This window comes from Patiria miniata, unplaced genomic scaffold (genome assembly GCF_015706575.1).
Source record: "Patiria miniata isolate m_02_andy unplaced genomic scaffold, ASM1570657v1 HiC_scaffold_16, whole genome shotgun sequence".
NCBI classification, from domain to species: Eukaryota; Metazoa; Echinodermata; class Asteroidea; order Valvatida; family Asterinidae; genus Patiria; species Patiria miniata.
Window position 1 is genome coordinate 4,878,905 of NW_024037054.1, and position 24,894 is coordinate 4,903,798.

The following is a 24,894-nucleotide window of genomic DNA, read 5'->3' on the forward strand; positions in this document are numbered from 1 at the left end:
TGCTTGTACACAAGTTTTGGGGTCGCTAGAAAAGTTGATGGCAACACGTACGGTAGCCATTTTGAGCTTTTTTAACGCATCACTTTAGCTTATCATCAAGCATATTTTGTTTATTTCTTAATTCTTAATGAAACTCGCTCCATACAATTTGTCATGCCTTGTTTACATGATCTGAAATTTTGATTTTACTCCATTGTATAAACAAGAAAGTTATTTAGGATCAAAAGTAGAACATTTTTTTTTTAAACGTAGTAGATAACAGAACAGGACAACCATTTTGCACCATGGCAGTTGGGCAAGCTGCACAGAATACTTGCACCCTGACCCCAACCGTTTTTTAAACTAAAAACTAGAGATTGGTACAACTCCCAGACTAATTGAGGAAAAAGTAGGCATTTTTTTGGGAAGATTAGATGGGTACTAAATGTAATAGCTTTATATTCCGATGATTAATATGGAAGGTTTACAACAAGGTGATCGGCATGTTAATAAATTCAGAATGAAATTTATATCTTATAAATAAGTATACAGACGACAACATTGTTACTTTTTTCTGTACAAAATTTGTAGCGTTTTATTTCCTTTGCATAGTCTGAATACTTAAAATGAATTTTGGACTTATATGATGCCATAAAACATTCCGCTTCAGTAATAACAAAAAGTAGGAATTTTTTTTTACCAAAGCACCAGAACATATTAAAGACATCTGCTTTTAAAAAAATTGAAAAATTACAAAATTGTTTTTGCTGTATACACGTGCAACTTGTAACGAAAACTGCATTGTTTCTTTTGACTCTTAAATAAAAAAAAGACTCCATAAAAGGATACAAATATTACAAATCTAATCATTACGACAATGATGAATTCTACACTTTTGTTTTACTAATTTGAATGATTTAAATAAACTTTACAAAAAAAGCTGACTTTTTGCGTTTGTGTTGCATTGCATATTTTTTTCTATAAATTTATTTACAATGGACCGATTATTACAAAACTGAAACAATCATTTATAACGAGATAAAAAAAATAAATTAAAGTTGTATAAATTGTGTTAACCTTGAAAATGTTAATTTTTTTCATATGTACTTTCTTCATACAAAGCAGCTCTTTTTAACCAACTTTTTTTTTCTTCAGTTGTAAAACATCAACATGTATCTCCATCTTAGTAACAGGTACTGCAGCATTGTCTTTACTTTCATATTGTACCCAACTTTGAAGGATGGTTAATAGACAATTATTTCTTAATACATAATTGATTTGTAAAATTGTAAGATTTGAATTCCGAGGTCAACTTTTGCCAATAAAACAAAATAAAATCATGTATGCAAAATGCAGTTCAGCCAAGTACTTCATTTTCTCGCATTTGTGTGGACAATTCTTCACAAGAATTACACAAACCTATTAAAACACTGCTACCACAAACACAAAACTTTGCTAATTTGTCTACAACAATTTCTTGGTTCCAATTTTATGTTACTTGGTTGGTTCTTCTCCTAAGGACTTCCACAAGGGAGTATAACTAGGAGGCCAGAAACACCAGGGCAAACCCCTTCTTTTAGCGATAAGTGTTACTGGATTCTTTTACGTGCGTTAGGCTTTATACAACACACGGGACCTCCGGCTTAACGTCCCATCCGAAGGACGAAGCAATAATGGTTAAGTGCCTTGCTTAAGGGCACAAGTGTCCGGGCCCGGGCTCGAACCCACGCCACTAGCCTCTGAAACACCAGAGCACGAGTCCGGTGTTCTTAACCGCTGTTGATAGACCAGTACTATCACTGATCAGTCTACAAAACAATGCTTATACAAACCATTTGTAGGATCCGTTGCTATTTATTTTAAGTACCATTTTACTGTCATAGTGATCAAGTAATTAACTTCTACATTTCTGCAAATGCAGAAAATTAGGTCTTGAAAGACACTGAAATGCCATATAGTTTGACTTTGACACCATGACAACGCTGTAGCAATGCAATTTCGGTGATGTAAATGGAAGTGAATGGAAGATTACGGATGATTTAAGTTATAAGGTAGGGTAAATCACTTGTCATTTGTGCAGTTTTGTTTCCGTTTGAAGCTACAAAAAAAGCTCAAAATCTAAAGAAGGATGCTTAACAACTAACCTGATGACATTTTAGCTCCGAGGATGCTGTATATTCTGAGAAAACAATATTCTAGGATCTCATTTTCAAATCAAAATTTTTGAATTGCGCCTGAAATCAACATCCGGGACACGTTCTCATTCAGCTGATTGCAGCTAAGTGACGTCACGCACTGAACTGAAGAATAATAGCAACCACGCGCACATGTGCGTAGTGTCAACGCTTGCGCGCACCCATTCACGGATTCGCTGAATTACAAAACACCTACTAACGGAAATTTCCAAAAATGCGTCACTTCATGCATCTTTGAAATTGGCCGCCTTTTAATGTTTTTGTCAAAATTGACAGTATGCCAGAAGGAATAATTTCACAGGGAGTTTAGTGCCATTACTATCTCTAAACCAAGTAAAGTTTCCAACAATAATTTCGTCAGTTTTGTCAGTTACTTTTTGGAAAGCTGCAAGTGATCTACTCTAACTTTAAATATACTAAACTGCTTCTGTGGACATGACTTTCTGCTGTGTTTGTACCGTTGGTGTAGTTCTCGTACTCGAGTACATTTTTGAGTACTCGTACTTGTACTCATGAAAATGTACTCGTACCCGTGCTTGCAAGAAAAAAAAATTGCCTTGTTCTCGCACTCATACTTATACTCATGGCAAAGTACTAGTACTTGTACTCAAGGAAATGTACTCGACTACAACGTTGGTTTTACCCAGAAAATGCCGACATTACAGCACCTTTCATTCACTAAAAAAAATGTGGCTTCGACAATTGGTCGGGATAGCCCATGAAAGTCTTTCGGCTTATTTCCAGTGGGGTCCCTGGTTGGTAGAAGATGTGGGAGGAAAACCCCAGAATGATATTCTAGGGAAAACCCACGGAATCAGGCAGGGACTGAAAACCCAATCCACATGTTGGCCTGGGCTGGATTTGAACCAGGGCCACGGCGGTGGAAGGCCAAGAAAGTAACGCTGCGCCAACCTGATGGCATATTCTGGTAAAAAAAAACAGACAAGCAAAAACTTGGACTGAAAGCAGACAGAAAGTTGCCTGAATCCCTTAAAATCCAACACTGTGGAGGAAAGCAAAAGCAGGCAGTAATGGACCTATCACCGTTTGCCACGCCCCTTCGGCAACCTAATGGAATTTAGCATGTAAAATTTTGTTTGCCTCAGATGTTGTGCGTTCCGCATCCATTTCAATATCACGTGAATGGACAGTATTTCACAAGCTGCGTTGACACGATTCTACCGCGATAGGTCAATAGCGGCTGGGCTCCATCTGAACCTGCAACATTGTTTTTTTCGAAGGATTGGGGAGGAACAGATGATGTTAACTTTGGCAGACTAATTACAATTCTTCATTTAATGAAAAACAAAACCACGCGCAACTGATGTCAAGCTTATTGGCACACTGCACGCAAAATGTTATCAATGGCACCGTTTCACCCCAAAACTGCCAAGACCTTTACTATCTGTGGCTGTAGGACTGCCAAAGTGTTTTGGCGATAAACAATATATTCCTGTAGGATAATTTTTTTTTTTGGCAGTGTGGTGTCTCGGAAAATGAGCTGTGTGGCTTGCCTGAAAATGTGCAGCAGTAGGAGCCCAGTACAGGTTAATCTGAGTCACTACTGGGTAAATACGGAATACGGGTAGGGCCATCAGATCCGTTAGAGTTTCCGGGTTCTGCATCGAGAGCTGTGGCTGTGGGAGCTGTGGCTGTGGGAGCTGTTGCTCCTGAACCCCACCTCCGGCGCCGCCGGGCCAGTTTGGGATCCGGTTGGAGACCAGAGAGGGGCATAGTTCTCTTCTCCTTCCCAACACGGCTCTTGAGGTTTTCTATGGTAATCTGCAGCTGCTCCGCTGAGCTTGTACCGGTCAGGTTCCTGTTGGGCTGCTGGACTGGGAGTCCTTTCGCTGGGCTACGTGTCTCTGCGAGTGAAGCTGGTTGTGGGTCCTCCACAAGCTTGGAGTGGACATCATGCTGTGCAGGATGTACTCCACTCTCCCTCAGTACAGGAATTCCTTCTTGCCTGGAGTTTGTCATTCCGACAGAGGTCCTATCCCCTGAGATGTGACCAGGCTCCTTCTGGGACTGATTTGCCATCCTCACTGGGAGGTGGTTCTTGGTTGGTGTGGTGGCCAACCTCACATATCCAGGCCCAGCATGCACAGATGAGAGAGGGTCTGGGACGGGACCAGCTTGAGCACTCAAGCTGGTTGACGGGCTTCCAAGAGAAGCTTCCTGGGTTCTTGGGAGTCTGGCACTCGTGGATGACAACCCCTGAACTCTCGACTGGGTCAACTTATTCTCCCTGATCCTTGCGGGGCTGCTTCGTCCTGGATGCCTGTGAGGGCTTCCCCCTGCCATGAAGAGGTGCTTCTTCAGGATCTGTCGGTAGTGAGGCAGTTTAGGAGACAGTTTAGGAGACCTCCTGGTCCCTGGGCTTTTAGGCGGGGACCTGATAGCCAGTCTGTATGGGTTCTGCTGCTTCCCCTGCGATTGGATATCTGGGTTTCGTTGCATTGGTTTCGGCAACAACGATGCCCCGCTACGTGATGAGCCTTTGTCGAGGGCCTCTTGAAAAGTCACCTTCTTTTGGGACGAAGAGGTGGTTTTCTTGGCTTTTGCTGAGCGGTGAGAATTTATCGCCGGTGTTAATCCAGGGACCTGTGGGACCTCTGTCCTTTCTAAATATTGAAAAAAAAAAATTATGATCAAATTTTAACAATACACTTCCTTGACACATTTTTATGAATATGGATATTAAATTAGAATAAAAGGACCGGGAAAATCCTAGAATTGATACAGAGAGAAAATACACGTACAAGTAAATGGCACACAAAGGTCTACTTTGAGGATTCTGTAAAACAACTGTCACTTGCATGCGTCCTCGCAAAGTCATATTTTCGAAGTCCTTGCTCTTGAAAAATCACACTGAATACAGGAACGGTTTCCTTGAAACAGTCAATCAGTCAGTCAGTGAGTCAATCAGTCAGATGACAATATGCTGGCCGTTCGGCTCCAGGCAAATGATAAGATTGCTTTACCTGTGAACCCATTGTTTTGCGATCCTTGTTTAGATAAGGATGAAGACTTATGTTTGGCTTTACTTGGCAACCCTGTGGATCTGCTGCCGGTACTCCCGCTTCCAGGTGCGAGGCCACCCTCTACCGTCTGTTTTGGACTTCCAGAGCTTGTTTGGGCTAGGGACTGAGGCTCCTGGGCTGCTGCCCTGTTGGACTGGGCTTTGCCGGGAGGCGGATGGCCGGGTACTTTCTTGCAGCGGGCGGCTGCCCTCTTGAAGTCGTTAACGGGGACATGGATGACGCGTCGCCGCCTTTCGGCGTCGGCTGCCAAGGCCCCCCAATCCTTGCTGTTCTGTTCAAATCGGAGCAAAATGGTGCATTTTTTTTATTAAAGTGAGTTGTAGAACAAGTTGTAAAGATAAAAGAGGTTGGGATAGGTGCTGAGCGCACGTCTCTTCATTGACTAAGGGTAGGCTTCAACAAACAGACCACAAGCAGAGTCTGCCAAATTTACATACGGAATAGTTGACAAGGTTTCATATTTTCCAAACCTGCCTGCCCGCTTGTCGAGGTGAACTTGCATTTTTAAACAAATGGCCCTTGTTGAAGTAATTACACTGCCATCTGCTGATTCAGCTGGACCTATGGAAGTCAGGCTGCTTTTGTCCACCTGATCCAGATCCAGAACACTCCAGTGAATCTGGACATGAGAGTCTGCAAACCATGCATTACTTTACAGGAGAAATTGGAAAAACAAAAAACACTCTCAACTTCTGCCCGCCTCATGTACTTAGTCTGGCATAACAGAATGGCAATCAGGTTATGGAATGGCCACTCCGTGGCAAACTGCAGCATTTTACAGAATTCTGCAGAAAATCTGCAGACTTTAGGCCGCCCTCAGGTCGTCCTTGGGACAACACAGAACAATTGGTGACTGACTTTTCAGAATCATACTCTGCCTGAGCTAAGACCGTCGAGAACGTATCTGATTTCTTGCAACCTGAGTGTAACTGCGACGATATGAAGACGATTGGTATCAGTATGCGCTAAAAAAAATTCAAGTCGCAAGAGTATAAAATTTCAACTTCTGCGCCGCGACGGAACGTGTTCCCGACAGGCGGGGACCAATCGCAGTCGACCTGTGTGAAGTTGCGACGTCGTGAGCACATCTGCATCATCTTAGTTCATGGTGTAGCCAATCAGCATGTGGCAAAAGCTGTTGAAGGAACAGATGCGGCCGTGGAAGATCGTTCAACAGGCGCACTGCCATTTTGAAGACGTCACACGATCACGTCTATGCCGCAGAATCCTTATCAGGTCGTAGGTGACATGAGCATGGTTGCCATGATTTTGTGTCGAGATGCCGCTTGTTCCATGATAATCACACGATTTCTCAGTTTTGTGACCTAAGCATTACTTTTCTGCTTGATGCCGACGGTTTCATCGCGGCGCAAGCACATCGCAGAGCGCCTCAGGCCGCCCTGATACTTACCTGGAGGGATGACAGATTGGCCACTATGTACAGGCAGTAACGGGCTCTCGTCAGGATAAAATTCATTTTCTTTCTATCGTTCAGGAAGTTGGAAGGAAGACCACACGATGACCTGAAATTAAGAGAAAGCAGATTTTAAAACGTAGAAACGCTTGTAGCATGTACTTTTCGAAATGTGAACAGTGGCAGTGTTTTAGACAGCATTCTATACATAAAACCTCAGCATTCACTCTGCATCCCTGTGGGATGAAGGAGCTAGAATGAGGGTACGACAGCCCGCACTGGAAGATATTTTTCACATTATGTCAAAAGCAAGCCTGTGCAATCGTTTCATTTATTTTACAACTTACTTAACCTGGGGGACCTTTCAGCAAAACAGTGTTTTCAAGGAATCCTTAAGAGTATAGTGCCCAGACTCCTCAAGCCAATTTTAATTGCATTGTTAATACTTACCCCAGACAATACGAAGAGGCCTGGGTACGGACACAGGTGACTATGACCACCTCCATCTCACGACCCTGAAATTGATCCATTGTCGATATCTCTACATGAGGTAACCTGTGTGAAAACAGAGGTCCCAAGTGCGGATATGTTACCCAAGTGAGGACATAAAGGAGAATCGACAATCAGAGATGTTACCCAAGCGCAGGGATGTTTAACTGAGGCCACAGGGACAACCCAAGTGAGGTTTACCAAAGTGAGGACATGGGGGGGGGGGGGAATGCAGAGATGTTACCACAGTGAAGATATAAGGAAAACTGGTGTTGTAGGTCATGTGAGGACGCAGGGAGGGACCAAGTTCAGAGATGCTACCCATGCAAGGATGAAGGGCAGACCTAAATTCAGAGACGTTAAAGTGAGGACATAAGGACCCAAGTGCAGTGATATTAACCAAGTGAGGATGTGGGGAGGACCCATGTTCAGAGATGCCACCCATGCAAGGATAAAGGGCAGACCTAAATTCAAGAAGGTTACTGAAGTGAGGACATAAGTGGGACCCAATTGCGGAGATGTTAACCAAGTGAGGATGTGAGGAGGACCCAAGATCAGAGATGCTACACATGCAAGGATGAAGGGCAGACCTAAATTCAAAGAGATTACTGAAGTGAGGACGTAAGTAGGACCCAATTGCGGAGATGTTAACCAAGTGAGGATGTGAGGAGGACCCAAGATCAGAGATGCTACCCATGCAAGGATGAAGTGCAGACCTAAATTCAAGAAGGTTACTGTAGTGAGGACGTAAGTAGGACCCAATTGCGGAGATGTTATCCAAGTAAGGATGTGAGGAGGACCCAAGATCAGAGATGCTACCCATGCAAGGATGAAGGGCAGACCTAAATTCAAAGACGTTTTTTTTTACGTAAGGACATATACGATTGGACATATACGATTGGACTTGGCAGACCTAATTCAAGAAGGCTACTGAAATGAGGACGTAAGTAGGACCCAAGTGCGGAGATGTTAACCGAGTGAGGACGTGGGGAGGGCCCAAGTTCAAAGATGCTTCCCATGCGAGGATGAAGGGTAGACCTAAATTCAGAGACGTTACTGATGTTAGGACATATCTTTTTAAAGTAGGACCCAAGTGCAGAGATGTTAACCAAGTGAGGACGTGGGTGACAGACCTAAATTCAAAGACGTTTTTTGAAGTGAGGACATATACGGTTGAACTAAGTGAGGACACAAGAAGGATGTTACTTGAATTTTTCCGGCGAGGATGCAGTCAGTTCCTTTTCAGCCTTCTTTAGGCAAAGGTTGAGGTAGCTAGCCTGGTCCTTGTAAGGCGCAATGATCCCGATGCTCAGTGGCTCGGACAACATGACATTGTCTATCATTTTTTCATTGCAGATCCTGCGGTAAAGGGCCAAGACCATTTTGACTTCAGCCTCGTTGGTGAAAGACCTGGAAATCATTGAAGGGGAGAAGGGAGGAAATAAAGATAGACCCTCAACTTCCAATAAAAAAAGCCAGTTGCTTAACTTTAACCTTTGAGCATCTTCGAGTCGACTTTTAGCTTGGCATTCCTTAGAGTGTGTGGCTGCCCATTGCTGTGGGAATGTTTTTGCTTTTAACATGGGGTACTCTTGTGAATATGTGAGGAATAAGCTATTTGCGAGTGACCTATACCCTTATGGATTCATATTTGAAAAACGTCTGGTACACTGACTTGCTCAGAATGCTTGGTACATTTTAACTTTGAATTTTCTAGACCCAAGACACTGCTGCTAACCACATGATTGGAGGCAAGCTCTTGCATAGTGACGTAAGAGACGCTCAGCACCAATACATTTGTTCACAATGGGTGAGAACGGTACAAAGACACCAGACCATGCTGGAGCTGGGGGTTGCTAGCATAAGGCTTGCCCCGAATCACGTGAGATAGTAAGTCTCTTTGGTCGGGAGAATGCAAAGCCTTAAACGTGCAAAGCATTGGATTCAGTCAGCGTTCCAGATTTTATTCAGATTTAACTTGCTCATGGCTTATTCTGGCAACATGAGACAGAACTAAGCAGAGGTTAAAATTAGGAATTACGGTGGAAAAGATAATAAAATGCTCCTTCCAAAACTGCTTGTTGCACTCCATTCGGACATTCCGTCGACAAATGACAGCTGTTTAAAGTTTGCATTTATCGACATGTCATATAAGTAATATACTGGGGGGGGGGGGGGAAAAAGGCCTTTAACCACATTGCAGATGCCAGACGGATTCAGGCCGTCATCTGTGGGTAGCACACCCTGATATTTCCGGCCTCGCTCACTGCTAGCAGGTCGCTGACAGATATTTCTGGCCTCGCTTGTTGCGTGTATATCCGTCGTTCGTTTCGAACACCACAAAACCATTGCATGCATACACATCATCCAATGTGAACTGCTTACAGCGTCCAGTTTTGTAGTCATGAACATGAAAGATGCCAATTGTTTTTCTTTAAAAAGATCTCTATTTCACAAGTTCTGTCTCACATTTTTCAGTGATTTTTGGTTCGTGCAGAAGAGCAGCTTTGTGGCAGAAAAGCCCAGGTTTGGTTGAACTGGGACAGCGATATTTGCATGAGACTCAATTTCACAAGTTATTCATTAAATACATTTTATAATGGAGTTATTGGAACACATTTCAAATGTTACGGAAAAAAACAGGAGTGGAATTCTTTCAGTATGCCAGGGCCGAAGACATATCACAGCTCGTTCAAGTAAACCGTACCTTGATGAAATTCGCAATTCTTTGCTTTGGACGACATTGAAGACGAGGTAGGGGTACAGAAAGAATGACAACCTCCGCTTGGCCATGTTTCTGCATCAAAGACAAAAAATATTCTGAGCACCTTCCATTCCAAAGAAACCAGAATTTCAAAAAATCCCCTTTTCCCTGTGAATCGAGTACTGGACCGGGGTACATCCGACACACTTGTATGACTCACGACTAAAACTCGGAATTGAGTCCAACTCGAGTCCCGTTTTCCATGACTCGGACTTGGACTTGAGTCACGATGACAATTGACAGGGCTATCCGACTAAAGGCCGGTTTACAGTCGGTTCCATTTTGTTTGATAATCTCAGTGTCATATTTGCATATTCATTATTTCTTATTGATTCAGCAAGCCCATTGGTCAACTGATGAAATTTGAGGTCAGCGACCATGTCAAAGTTCAATTATTTGACCTCTGTATCAACGTCGCCAGAATCCTTCGGTGACTCCTTGCTGCGGCTTTAGTGACCACTATAAACTGTGTTTAAGATGATTATGCGTCAGTTTTCAGTCGCGCAACCATCAATTGACCAACTATAAACATGCACTGTTTGATTGACATCCAGTAAGGTTCCATTTGTAAATTAGTCCAAGGAACTACATTCACAACAAAAGATTCAATTTCAATAAATAATCGACTCGGTTCTAACAACTACTTTCTTGAACTGGGTCCCTTACTTGTCGCTTTGCAGGTTTCCCTTGTAGAAGTGCTTGGAAGGGAAGGCGGCTATGTCCGTGTGCATGCGGTGCTGTCTCTCTAGGGGAAGGATGGGTGGCGAGTTGGTCCGACCCGACTGGAACCAAGTGCACAGACGCTCAAACAGGGACCGGTGCAGGCCGTGCTGGTGAGCTTCCTGTCAGAAGGTGTTTGTGCCAAGGAGACATGCATATTGATGATTGGGGTTTGTAAGTATAGGTTTTCCCAGCCAATTTCCTAAATTTTCTGAAAATCGGTCATTCATTTTCATCTGAATTTGAGAATCGCGCTGAACACGCGTTTTATTTTCGGTACCAGAGCATTCAATTCCATTTCAGTTCAATCAATAAGCCTTTTCGGAGTTCCAACTGCACGCATTCGTAACCTGTGACAACGCACATTGTTTGTCTCAAATGCCCTTTGACAGTACCCACAATGCACAAACAGCCTTTTTGTAAAGTCAGTGGCGCGATGATGTCAAAGGCCATTTGAGACAAACAATGCGCGTTGTCACAGGTTATGAATGCGCAGTTGGAACTCCGAAAAGGCTTATTAAGTGATTGAGCAGCACCTTTCGTTTATGTTCATTCAGATTCGTTTACAAGACTTCCTTTCCGCTTTTAGAAGGTGATTTCAAACAATGACTATTCCATTTCACTTTTAGTTTAATGTTCTGTGATATTATCTGCTATTTTGAATGAGAAAACGTACTTTTGATTGAACATTCACGAAATTGTGTTCTAGAACACAGCGCGAAAAGGTATGCTTGCGTAAATGAATGCACAGGTAATGTAATTTGGCCGTCTGTTTCTCAAAACTGAATGCACGGACAATGAAAACGATTGAACTTTCTTGAATTGAAACAGAATTAAAGACGTGCATTCAAATTCAGACGAAAACGAATGACCGATTTTCAGAAGTGAATCAACATTTTAGAAAATTGGCCAGGAAAACCTATAATATAACAAAATTTGTACAGGTATAACAATGTGCTGTTTTAGGATGTGCTCTTATGTGTAATCTTGGATCTTCTGAACTTCCAACCGTGTGCCAGTGAACCAATACCCTCGTGTAGATTTCTAGTGCGTGCTCACAAAAGCATTTACAGCCGTATTTGCCGTGCTCCTGGCACCGAATTTGGGAGCTCAGCATTGTGCAGTTCCAAACCATCGAATCCGCTCTACAATCGCCTACATTCATGCAAAATGTCTGGACCCAGGCGGCATTCAGTATTCTACACGAGGGAATAAACAGTAAGCATTCTAGCAATTTAATCAGTTCGCGCCGGGTTTATTTCGACATGGGCCGGACACAGGCGTGGGATTGTTTTTTACGAACCTCGATGCCAGACGAGTTTAGGTAGCACACCCCAATATTTCCGGCCTTGCTTGCTGCGAGTGGGTCGCTGACAGATATTTCCGGCCTCGCTTGTTGTGCGTATATCAGTCATCCGTTCCGAAAAACCGCAAAACCTTTGCATGTATACACGTCGTCCGACGCAAACTGGTTAAATATGACTCTACAGATAACAGTCTGGTCTAACCTTAGAAGCAACCGACGCGGGTATCAGCTGGGAGTCACCGACCAGCACGACCTTCATGGAGCAGTTCTGGAGTGGGATGATGGAGTCCAGCTCCGTGCACTGATTGGCCTGGATGCAGAGAAAACAAAGTCTCAATGAAAGGGCAAGGGTACATTGCAACGACCCCTAGATGACCTCTGACCTCCAATTTTGGAAGACTTGTGATGTACCCCTGCCCAGGGAACCCTCCATCAATGTTATGTTAAAATCCAGCAAATTCTGTAGACAAAGAAACATTTGAAGGATATTTGAACTATGACCTCTAATGACCCCTACATGACCTTTGAACTTAGTAATCTGATGAAGAGTTGTGCCTTCACACCCAAGTGTCACTGCATCCAATTTTCATCAATTTTTTTTCAAAAATGTAACCTAAATTTCTGTGAATTGTAGCATAATTGACCTCATCTGATCTTTGTATTATGATTGACCTCATTTGATCGTTCACTGTAGTGAACCAGTGATGTAGGTCTGGAGACCGGTCTCGAGAACACTTTTTGTTGGTCTCGGTCTCGCTAACCTGTGGTCTCGGTCTTTGTCTCGATCTTGGTACCCTTTGGTCTCGATATTTGTACTGGTCTCGGGTTGAGACCAGCAATATGCAGCGTTTATCGCTCCTAATATCCATTACATTGCATTTGTTGTTTTCGTTTAGTATCGTTGGTTGAAACAGCACTATTTGGATTTTTCGTCTTGTTTTCGATGTAGTTATCACTCAAGTGTGACAGGCCCGTATTTGTTCTTTATTTAATTTGCTCCTTGCTATATTCTGATGTCAATAAAAAGGTTACAAGTTCAATTACATGTCTACATGCATTGAATTTTTTACATTTATTCTCTGTACTATCCGCAGTCTCGGTCTCGGACCATCTTTGTCTCGGTTTCGTTCTCTCTTGAAGGTCTTGGTCTCGCACTTGGTCTCAAAACTCCAGGTCTTAGTCTTGGTCTCGGTCTTGGACCATTTTGGTCCCGGTCTTGTTCTCTCTTGAAGGTCTTGGTCTCGCACTTGGACCATCTTGGTCTCGGTCTCATTCTCTCTTGAAGGTCTTGGTCTCGCACTTGGTCTCAAAACTCCAGGTCTCGGTCTTGGTCTTGGACCATCTTGGTCTCAGTCTCGTTCTCTCTTGAAGGTCTTGGTCTCCCACTTGGTCTCAAAACTCCAGGTCTCGGTCTTGGTCTCGGCCTTGGACCATCTTGGTCTCGGTCTCATTCTCTCTTGAAGGTCTTGGTCTCGCACTTGGTCTTGGAACTCCAGGTCTCCGTCTTGGTCTCGGACCATCTTGGTCTCAGTCTCGTTCTGTCTTGAAGGTCATGGTCTCGGTCTTGGTCTCGGAACTCCAGGTCTCGGCCTTGGTCTCGGTCTCGAACTATCAGGTCTTGACTACAAAACTCTAGTGAACTACTTCTTACCTCATCCACAATGACACAGGAGAACTTCATTTTCCGGCGTATGCCGTCCCTTGTGCCGTCCCTTGCGCCACCCCCTGCGCCGGTCCCCTGCAGCAGCTCATTGCCGCTGCCATTGACGGTGCAGCAGACGATGTCCGCGCTCTCCAGGATGACCTGCTCGTAGTGGGAGTTGGGTCGGTTGTCCACCTCATTCTTCTGTCGTCTCAGGTCCTCCAGGCGGGCGTTGACCATCTTCAAGTCCTTGATGAGTCGGTCCTTCTCCTCCTTGGCCTTGCGCAACTGCAAAGGACAAGAGAAATTGCACAGCAACGTGCCATATTTTTGAGCCACTTTGGCCGCCGTATTAACAAAACCATTGTGCAAGTAAAGATGAGATGAGATTTCAAGGTAACCGCTACTGATGTTGGTTTTTAAGGTTTTATGATTCCAAATTACTTTTTTGACAAATCTGGGTGTAAATGTGAGCCTAAATGTATGCATGGCTGAGCATACACAACACAAGGCCCGGCGTAAGACAATGACACAGTGCATCCTCCGAAATCAGCCACACAGCTTTGCCATATAGCCTCAATCCTGCAAAAATCCTCCATTATGCAAAGAGGATTTGGGAAGGCCAAGGTTAATGGAAATACTACCTCAAAAACCATTACCTGTTTCAAGTCACCGTCCAGATTGTGTCGGCCGCAGGCTGTTCCCAACTCTGTTATCCTCTCCTGCAGTTTTTCCCGCCTCTCAGTCTTCAGATTTTTGTTGAGCAAAATCTTTTCAGATTCTGAAACCCGAAAAATATAGGGAAAGAAAAAAACAACGGCAGCTTAGAGATTTTTGTTTGACTTGAATTTATTCCGTACTACTTGAAGATGAGTGTTCATGGCTAGGCACCACAAAACGGCACGGCTACGCGAAGTTACGTCTATTCAGAATGGTGTTCTAGAGTCGTGCTGAACCAAATTATCCCTAACGTTTGGAATAATTTGGTTTGTAATCATTTGGTTATGATGTTCGACTCATCTGCAGTGCTACTTGGATTCCAATCGCCGACGGGGAACCTGGCGGTTGTGTTCTTGGGCAAGACACTCTACTACAACTGCCTCTCTCCACCCAGGAGTATAAATGGGTACCTGTGAAGGTAGAGACCAGAATGCGCTGATCTCGAGCTGCTGCATAAAATGGTCTCGTGGCCTGATGAACAAGAGTAACAATTGTGAAGCACTTTGAGACCTTTGGTTTAAAGCGCTATACAAGCACTACAATATAATATTATTATACAAATATTGAGTGGCTCAGAGTGGAATGGGAGGAATATATCGCAAGGTAAAATCTGGACTTTTCCCTGAAAAAGTCCAGATTTTACCGAGTGATAATATTCCTCCCATTTCACAATTTAAAGCCACTCAATATTTGTTTTATAACTGACATATAGATCCTTGTCATTTGATATATTTGAACTTTTATTTCACTACAATGTATTTCTCTCTTCCAAACCACCCCTTCACGAAAATGTTTGAAATCCACTTTGTAGCGCTGGCTCTTTGGAACAATACGCGCGACGCGCAATGCTGAACGCGCACACCAGCATGCATTTGCACACAAATACCGCGTCTTGGAACAAGAATGATCCTAACTGTTTAATAGTATTCCCCATTCCCCATGGGCGGATAGTACTTTTTGAGCCGCGGCGTGAATGGGAGTAATAACGAATGTCACGTGATGTGAGTTCCACCAATCAAATGACAAGGATATGTATGTCGGTTATATAATAGTATTTATTATTTGAATTAAGTACCCTTTGGAAACAAATGGCAAACACACACAGATATAGATTGCTACAGTCGTTCAGAATGACCCCAGGGTCTATTCAAAGGAAAATTTATACTAATTTATTAATTAATAATTGTTTTGCATGTAACTAGTAATTTTAATATTTTAAGTCTAATTTCTTTTTCTTGAAGTTATGTTACTTCCTGTGGTAAACTCATGTATGCTGTTAAATCACAAATATTAAAGGGAATGTACAACATTGGCTTTTGCTGCAATTTTCAGAAATAAATGGATTTGGAGGATTAGTATGTTATATAAAATATTGTTAAACTGACTTGTTTCATGTTTTGGGCTTGTAGATGCTGGAAAAACCAAGAAAACCAATCATATTCTTGTAGTCTGGTTCCCTGACCCCACTTAAGATGAAATGAAGCAATTAATACACTTTGGGGAATTGTAAGGTCAGATAATCCGTCTAGCAGGCTTGTACCCCTTCACAGGTGTGTGATCAATTGCAAAGAAAAGTCAGAATAACTAAATATGAAAAATTAAGAACAGTTTTTGAAAAAAGCCAGTTTTCTCCAACGCTGGTCAGCCGACCAGCGTCGGAAAAATACAGTTTTTCTTGAAAATGTCAGCCCACCAGGAGTCACAATTTTAAAGGAAGCTTTAGACTGTCAGTCCCTAACAATTTAGTAAGGAATTTCGTGATAATTTGATCATTTCGTTTTTTGATGTTTGCAAATGTTGTATTTTCCCTTTAACTATATGATTTTTTTAAATGTTTACTTTTTTATACATGTAGCCTCTAAATATAGGCCTAAGACCTAATGACGTCACGCTTTGTTTACAAATGCGCTTTCCTATGAGAGCCAGGTGGAGATGATCGGCTGACGTCCCCACCTGGCTCCCATAGAAAAGCCCACATGTAAACAAAGCGTCACGTCAGTAGGTGTCAGGACTATTCTGATAACCAAAAGTATATGTAGGCTACGTAATCTGACTGACCCTGGTCTCTCTTGGCTTGTACTTGGCTGTCCAGGCTGAACTTCTTGACGCTTGGGTGGACCAGGTCAGACTGTCCACACACTCTCACCACGTGATACCGCCTGGAGGCCCCTGGTTAGAAAGAGTCAAACTGACAGATTAGAATCCACATTCATCTGCACGACACATGTTTTGAAGGAGAAAAAAGTGACTCAACGAATTTCAACTAGCATGCTTTGCAGTTCCTGTCGAGGCTGAGAAACCTTTACTACGAATCTGGCTTGAAAAGCCAAGCGATAAAGACACTTATTAACTAGGAACTAGGAAGACTGCTGAACTTTGAACCGTAAAACATTGCTACCCGATTAGATGTCACAAATTCTGATCTCAGTTTTCTTTGATTTTGCTTTGATTGATTCAACCATTACTTCATAAAATCCAACTAAAAACCACTTCTGAAGCATTTCCGAGCTGTTCGGAGATTCAAATGTCGACTGATGTCAATTCAAATGTCGACTGATGTCGACAGATGACGCTTCCATCCCCTTAAAACTCTCAAAAATATCCTTCAGGGTGGCGCTTGAAGTGACCCCAGTAAGGCCTCAAGGCTTGAGAATTCTGCACCCATTTACTATCTCGCCGTAGGCGCTATAGGATCTTTGGGCAAGACAAAAATCAGAGAAAACAGTAACGTCAGACCATACAGCGACATCGTGCATGGCTGCCAGGCTGGTCATTAGTCTGCTCCCTTACATATTGCGCTAATTAAAAAGCATTTACAGGTTCCAGATACACAACCATCTCTCCCTCAGTCTGGCTTCCAGACACAACAATTACAAAATCACAACACCGTCTGCAAATGGTGGCCGAATAAATTTAGTGCAAAAAATATATGGGGGCCCAGAGAGGTCCCATAAAGCTTACACTCGATCGTAACCCCATCTAACAACACACAATTGTGCAGCAGCAGGATTCGAGTCAAACTAGTGAGTTTGGCAGTTTGGAGACATCATCATACATTGAATTTACAATTTTTTTTATTTTGCGCGATGGGCGCGCAGACCAGAAATCAGAGATTTTTGGTAATGGGTTTACTAAATGAGGAATAAAATGAGCAGTCGTACCTCTATTGCTAGGCTGGGCTTGATGCAAGAAGGTCGTGGGAATTTCCCCCGTCAGCCGCCTGAGTAGAACGTTGATGGAGGGGTTGGAGGGAGCACAGAGCATGATTGGGGGAGGCTTGGCTGTTGAGTTGCCACTGCGCTCGCCTGGAAGACGTTGCTGGTGTTGCTTTGCTTTATGACCCTACAAAATCGGAAAAGGCAAAGAAAGTTAAAGATGGAGTGTTCAAGGGAAAATACAACATTTGCAAACATCGAAAAATAAAACTACCAAGTTGTTACAAAATACCTTACTAGGATGTTGGTAAATGACATGCTTAAGCATCCTGTAAAATTATGGCACCTGGTGTGAAGCCATTTTCAAGAAAATGGTATATTTGTCTACATTTTCAACGCTGGTCGGCCGACCACCGTTGGAAAAACCTAACTATTTTTCAATTACTGCACCAAATTTACCATTTTTTTTTAGTCTAAATTTTGTTTTGCTAGCTATTGGTTCCATGCTCATGAACGGGTGCAGGCCAGCTAGACTGGTTCCCTTACCTTACAATTTTCTGGTATGTTTGATCCATTTCATCTTTAGTGGAGTCAGGGAACCAGACTACTTGAATATTTTTGTTTTTCTTGGTTTTTCCAGCATTTTCGATTACAAAACTTCAAACATGTCAGTGTAACAATATTTGATCTATTATACTAACCCCCCAAATACTTCATTTCTGAAAATTACAGCAAAAGCCAATGATGTACATTCCCTTTAATCTACAAATCTGTCAAAATTTGTTTAGGGTCACTTGACTCCACAAGGATGCCAATTTCAATATGATGGTTCAAGTGTGTTGTTACCATAGAGCAATATTACATTACTAGAGCACTGACTCATGCACAAAGTGATGCCTGCCGGGCGCATCCATGTTTGTACACAAACCTATGGAGAACTCGAAATTTTGTACGTATTTTGTACGTCTATTTGCATATCTGCGTTTGTATTCTATACAGGTGCGTTACCGAAGCTGATACGCCCAAAACTGAAACGCACGATCAGCAAATGAACGTTTCGATTTGCTCTACAAAAACAGTGCAACGCGTGCGCATATTTGCTGTAGATGATTAACCCGATGTGTTTTTAAAACCTTCATGACGCGCTTAAGTTGTTTGCGTACGTTCTACATGCGCATTGCATTGAGAGTACACTTTCAAAATTCAATCCATCTAATATCATTGTGTTCTACAAACACGCACATGAATTCAAAATGTCTGCGCCCAGGACGGCTTCAAAGTGTCTTCGTGCGGAAGAATGAGGAGTTAGCGCTCTAGTAATTTAATATAGCTCTATGGTTGTTGCTCAGAATTGCCTCATCCTGTTTTCTCGTCTCCCGAAAGTAACTCTTGGGGAACGAGAATCAGCAACTGAAGAAAACGATTCATCAAAAAAGTAGAGTTGCCATGAAGATTTTTTGAAAACAATTCTAAATTCGAAAATGGAGCAGCAGAGTTGTCCCAGCTTTAAGCTAGGGACAAATCCTCAATCTTTCAAAACCTCAGATTTGCAACCATAGAAAAACTGGATACAGCCTCAATCCTCCAAAATCATCTGTTATTGCTTGAATTTGTTCAGAGGATGAGTGACCACTGCCTCAATTCTATGACTCACTTTCATACACGTTGGAGCAGTACGGATGGTATCCAGAAGCAGAATGGATGATATATATCTAGTATAATCTAAGCATAATTTATGCATGACTAAGCATAAGCAAAGCAAGTTAAGGGCTCCGTGCGTCATCGAAGAGGGCGCCCTTTTACCTAGCAACGACGTCCCATGGGCGGGACACATACATTTTGCTGGTTGACGCGCGCATCGTTCCTTGTGTGTGACGCACGTACACCAGGCGATTTGTACTATGTACACGCAGTGGCCGCGCTTCGCGGCAAAATATTGCAGTCAGGCAAGATGGCGTCGTTCGGTCACCCCCAACTGTACTTTCTTTGCCGGTGAGGGGGTACTTGTGAACGGAGCGGATAGCTTGAGACCTTTACACACTCCCCGAACAATTCAGTGAAATTCTTGCCGGAAGGATTTCTATACCTGGACATCACTTGACATGGGTATAAACTCTACGAGACTGGTCTGAAAAGTTCTAAGTGTTTTCTCAGTTGATGCTCCAATATTTTCCCAGCAAAATTTGACTTTTTAGGACACGTTATCGCTTTCTGATGGCTGATAGGTCACTACAGGGGAAAAATAAGTGATGTCCATGTATGGAAATCTTCCCTTCCTGCCAAGATAAAACACTTACCTCCAGGATTTTCTTGACGAGTCCGATGACCGTTTTCGTCTTGCCCGTTCCCGGGGGCCCGTTCACCAGGCAGATTCTGGGCAGGGTGTCGGGCAACGCGACAGCCATGGATGCGACGCTGACGGCTTGCAGCTGGCACGGGTTCAGGGATTTATCCTGCTTTGTGCCAAGGTCAAAAAAAATAGTAAAATGTCGCAGTACAAACTACCACAAGCTACTGTTAGGCCCAAAAACCCCAAAATATTCGGTCTCTGGTCAGACCAAAGTTCCGGAATTGACGCGGCGACGCGGCTTTTTTTTTGTTCAAGCTTGGATTGTACAGACAAGGTGGGGTAATATTTTGCTTTTTTGGTGTCCTCATGTACATTGGTGTCCTCCATAATTTGCCTTGGTGCTTTCGATCATTTGCCTTGGTGCAATTTCCCATTCCATGGTGCTCTTTGGTAAAACAAATTGAGGAGGTGTGGAAATAGAGGGCGCTGTTGCAGCTACCGCGGAACATTTTGGAGAAAAAAAAAGATCGACGCGCATGATTAAAATCGACGCGCGCGCTGACCAGAGACCGACTTATTTTTTTTTGTGGCCTTACCTAGTCTAAGTCCAAGGATTGGATTTTGATTGCGTTGGAGCCCAACGTAGCCGTTACTTTTGATAAGCATTGTCAAGCTGCAGTAGGGTAAGCAGGCAAATAATGAATGTTTGTGAGTGCAATGGTAAGAATAATTTCATGAGATGACAGATGAAATGTTCCATTCTTTTCATTGCACGAGCGTGGAACACTCATTATTTGTTGTATATAACACCTGAAAAAATCCTTGTCATCTGATTGGTTGACTTTTAATAGCCAATTTATTCAGGTTAAAAACTGTTTAAAAGTTGGACAAGTTCATCAAATTTAATTTATGCAAACTGTTCAACAGGCTGAGAACCATCATATTCAATTTATCTCGATTTAAAACAGCACCACCACTAGCAGCAGTGACACCGTGCAATGGAAGTTCTATTCACTGTGCAACAGAACTTCCATTGCACTGTGCGCTGCGCTCATCGTGTGTTGGGACGAATAATTCAATGACATGTGATCAACGATCCACCAATCAGATGACGGGGATTTATTCAGGTGTTGTATAATATACAGATAATGAATATTTATGAGTGCAATGGAAGGAATATTTGGTAAAGATCGACTGTTCAATTCGTTGAGTGGAACAGTCAATCTTTCACCTCATGAAAATATTCCTTCCACTGCACGAATTAATAAACGATAGGCCATCGCTGCGGTTGTTACAAGGTTCACTCAGCCCCACCAGATTTGCATAGTGTCGCGTAGAGGCGTGAGGTCGCTGTTCGCGCTTCACACAGTACATGTGAGTGCATTGTTGGAGGCAAACTACCAATCGTCGGACTTTATCGTCGAACGCCTCGACCAAAGCTACTACTGTACCAGTATCTTCTTTGAGATTAAAGTTGATACACCCCACTCCCACCAAAAAAACAGAAAGCAAAACAAACACGCCTAGAAACATAGGGTTGGAAAAAAAGGGGCATTTTGGAAAGAATAGGAGTCTTCCAAAGAGAAGGCAGACTTGTGCGATACTCACTGGTTTCGCATTCCATGCTGCACTCGGGGGAGGTGGGCAGAAGACATCTATCCGTCGGAACCTCAAGATGTCGGAGGCCAGGAGACCACACTTGTGGAAGGATGTCAGGCCTTGGAACTGACGTGCTGCAGACACGAGGGAGTGGAGAACCTAATAGAAAAAACAGGGAGTCGGGCAAAGAGATCAGCAGCCGGTTTCCCAAAACTTTATGCAACATTTATACGTGACTTTAATTGCAATATTTCCTGTTGCGCAACTTGTGACATATTTCCATTTCAATTTCTGGGTTTTTTTCAATTTCAATAACATTTATTTCCATCAAAAGCAAAGTAAAACCATCATGAGAACGAAAACTAGTTTTTATTAAGATGGAGGCATGGTTTTAAAAAGCCGAAGCTTATAGGGGCATACCTATATAATAAATTCAAAACTGTTAAAAAATGATTTCAAAGAATTTAAAGAAAAACAAACAACAAACCAAGAAACAGATACTTAAAGGTAATATACAACATTTGCAAACATGAAAAAAACCGCACAAAAATTACCAAATTATTAAAAAATACTGGTAGTTTACTTGACTTAGTGAATAATAGTCTCAAGCATCCTGTGAAATCATGGCACCTAGTGTGCTGTCATTTTCAAGAAAAGTTGAATTTCTGTATCAATTTCCAACAAAGGTCTGCCGACCATCCTTGGAAAAAACCAGAACTTCTTCAAATATTGCCCCCAATTGACCAAACATTTCAGTTGCAATCAGTTTACATATCTGTGAACTGGTGCAAGCAGACTAGTCTGGTTCCCTGACCAGACAATTCCCTGACATCTAAAATTGCACCGTTTTGTCTGAAGTAGGTTCAGGGAACCAGACTAGAAGAATAAAATTTTTGTCTTGGTTTTTCAAGCATCTATGAACACAAAACTTCAAACATGTCAGTGTAACAATATTTGCCTTAAAATACTAACCCCCCAAATCCATCCATTTCTGAAAATTAAGGCGAACGCATTTTTTCGATATTACCTTTTACAACATTTTTTTGTCAATTTTATGTACTTAAATGAGACTTGTAGGTTTGCATGGTGGATGTGCATTTTCTAACACTTGTACAAGACAATTTCAAACCATTACAATGACCAAATTATCCAGTTGTTATCATTAAAGTAAGGACTGTTTTTTTTTTACCTTCAGCTGGACTTTGTGGCCTATGCTGGACGATAGCGCTCGATATGTCTCCTCATTTTTAGCCAGAATGAGCAGCGAGACTTCAAACAATTTCTCTGTGGCCTGATGTCCATTGAGTCCATTAGTTTGTGCATCTGTAAAATGGCCCCCAAATTATTTTTTTTTCAAGAATTTTGTTCAAAACGGATTACTCGAACACTCAATGTTTGATCGGGATTCGAGTATGATCCAGGCGAGTAACCAGGGCTTTCTTTGCTTGTTGCAGTGGCATATGGCAAGGTCATTTTGATTCGGGGTAAAGACGAGAAAAGGACATTCGGCATCTGTGCTGAAAGGTAGACAGCTTTTTTTCACCAGACTCCCAGACTCTGTAAAATCAAGAATTGTGTTGGGGAGGGGGGGGGGGGGGGGGGGTGTCCTGAACACCTTCTTCGGATGGGGGCAATGTTCAAACTGGAAATTTTCGGAAAATAAGACGTTTGCGTTAAAAGATAAGATAAGACAAGGGCACCCGTGGCAACAAAGGCACTCGTGAAAATGGCACTCGTGGCGAAAGGCATTCATTGGCAAATATTGCGTGGGAAAAATAATTTTCGTTCCGTTACCGATTTTCATCGTCCTGATTTGCTTCTATCAGCATCCCGATTTTGCTTTTAAAATCTCCAAACAGACAGAACTAGCACAACTTACTGTGATTGGTCAGATTCCTGGCGCCAGTGACCTTGGGGACGACCGGGTTAACACCGGTGACCACAGCCAGCAACGGGCACCAGCCACAGGCTGCGCTATCGCTGGGGGACACCTTGATGACATCGTTAGGGCTGATGGGACAAGCCCCATCACTTGCTGGCACTGTGTCCAAGAAGAGAAGAAAAAAAACATCCAAAATTAGTTGCTGTTCTCACTGGAGGAATTCTCAACATTGGGTTTTGAGTGACTGGGCCACCTTGCTAAAATCTTACACCATTCTGCTAAAATATTTAACATCTTAATTTTGTTCTCATAATATTTTCATAATATCTCCATGTCCCAACAACCGATACTCACCCCTGAATGAACAGTTCAGCAAAAAACCAGTTGGTCGCTGCTCTTTGTGTTTGCATTCAACAAACGCAGCAGTGAGACTAGGCTTCTTAACGTCAGAGTTATTGTGTATCTACAAAAATAGAGAAATTTACGATTCACTCAAAACCGAAATTCAATTAAACCTTTATCTTTGGGCAGCATATCCCACATCACAGCAGTCAACAATTGTTTTGTTATATCGTGTCAACAAGTCAAAAAGATAAATGGTTGTAACTTACTGTGTAAGAAATAAATTAAATCACTGTGATATACCCTTTGATAACTGAAGGTTTGGATGTCCTGCGGGACATGAGACTGAGCTGAATTTTGATACCCCGTTTGTTACCAAAGACTGTAAACTGTCCAACACTGACAACAGTTTATGAAATATGACGCAGTTTGAAAAGCTGAAAATTTAAAGAGTACGCAAGTCGAGTGGAAATTGCTGCGTGACAATGTGACACTGCCCGAAATGAACGGCAGGGAATATCAATCGCACAGTGCTTGCATGCATGCGAGCACGTGAAATTGAAAAACCCGCGCTTTGTTTGGGCACTGTGCAGTCGATAGGGGCCAATGAATCACGGGCACGTGTGTTTGCGCTCGGCAAGTTCTCCTAGCGTATCTTTAAACTTGCAACTTTTCAAACTGCATAATCTTTCATAAACCGTTGTCAATCTTGGACGATTTACAGTCTTTGGTAGCAAACATGGTATCAAAATGTAGCTAACAAAATCCCCACGCGTTTATATAAATGACGTCATCATAAGACGATTGGATTTAAAATTATGACCCCTCTAATGAGTGTGGACGTTGTTTTGCAGCGTTTATTATTATTTTATTGAATTTGTCCACATCCTACCTGCGCCCATATTTCATGAAGTAGTAGAGGCACAAAGACTCTGTAATAGTCCTCCAAAGAATCAAAGGCAAATGGAACATCAAGGAGTCTCTTGTAAGGACAGTCTGCCAAAATAGCCTGAGGAACCGCTGCAAGACAAAAAAGGAAAGTGGCAAATAAGTTTTGTGGCTATTTGTTTGGTAATCTGAAAATTATGGACTGCAGATGTGTAGAGGGTAAATGGTGCTGTCACACAAGGAATTTCCATCTAAATTTTAGTCCACCCAAAGCATCCAAGTGTTTGACACGCTTCTTTGTCACCGTTGGAGGGTAATTGCCCTATCGCAGTAGAATCGCGTTAGAATCGTGTCAACACAGCTTGTAAAATATTGTCCAATTTATATACAAAATACCGTTGGAGGGTAATTGACCTATCGCGGTAGAATCACGTTAGAATCGTGTCAACACAGCTTGTAAAATAT

At 42.6% G+C, this 24,894-nt stretch overlaps 1 protein-coding gene across 3 annotated transcripts in view; it reads right to left on the reverse strand.

The window, feature by feature from the left end:
* Window positions 1-3,225: 3,225 nt before the first annotated feature.
* Window positions 3,226-24,894, reverse strand: part of LOC119722737 — a 44,125-nt gene continuing 22,456 nt past the window's right edge. For 2 of the 3 annotated variants that reach the window (XM_038193035.1, XM_038193032.1), the window contains exons 12-29: window positions 24,434-24,561; window positions 23,554-23,662; window positions 23,197-23,358; window positions 22,507-22,640; window positions 21,327-21,476; window positions 19,726-19,884; window positions 17,435-17,615; window positions 16,332-16,442; window positions 14,213-14,334; window positions 13,563-13,841; window positions 12,114-12,221; window positions 10,552-10,727; window positions 9,829-9,918; window positions 8,328-8,531; window positions 7,083-7,187; window positions 6,630-6,741; window positions 5,159-5,489; window positions 3,226-4,798 (exon numbers count right to left, since the gene is read on the reverse strand). In XM_038193035.1, coding sequence (XP_038048963.1) covers window positions 3,723-4,798; window positions 5,159-5,489; window positions 6,630-6,741; window positions 7,083-7,187; window positions 8,328-8,531; window positions 9,829-9,918; window positions 10,552-10,727; window positions 12,114-12,221; window positions 13,563-13,841; window positions 14,213-14,334; window positions 16,332-16,442; window positions 17,435-17,615; window positions 19,726-19,884; window positions 21,327-21,476; window positions 22,507-22,640; window positions 23,197-23,358; window positions 23,554-23,662; window positions 24,434-24,561 — 3,737 coding nt within the window. In that variant the 3' untranslated portion in view covers window positions 3,226-3,722. The remainder of the gene's footprint in view (window positions 4,799-5,158; window positions 5,490-6,629; window positions 6,742-7,082; window positions 7,188-8,327; window positions 8,532-9,828; window positions 9,919-10,551; window positions 10,728-12,113; window positions 12,222-13,562; window positions 13,842-14,212; window positions 14,335-16,331; window positions 16,443-17,434; window positions 17,616-19,725; window positions 19,885-21,326; window positions 21,477-22,506; window positions 22,641-23,196; window positions 23,359-23,553; window positions 23,663-24,433; window positions 24,562-24,894) is intronic. The other variant, XM_038193033.1, reaches the window with a different exon arrangement.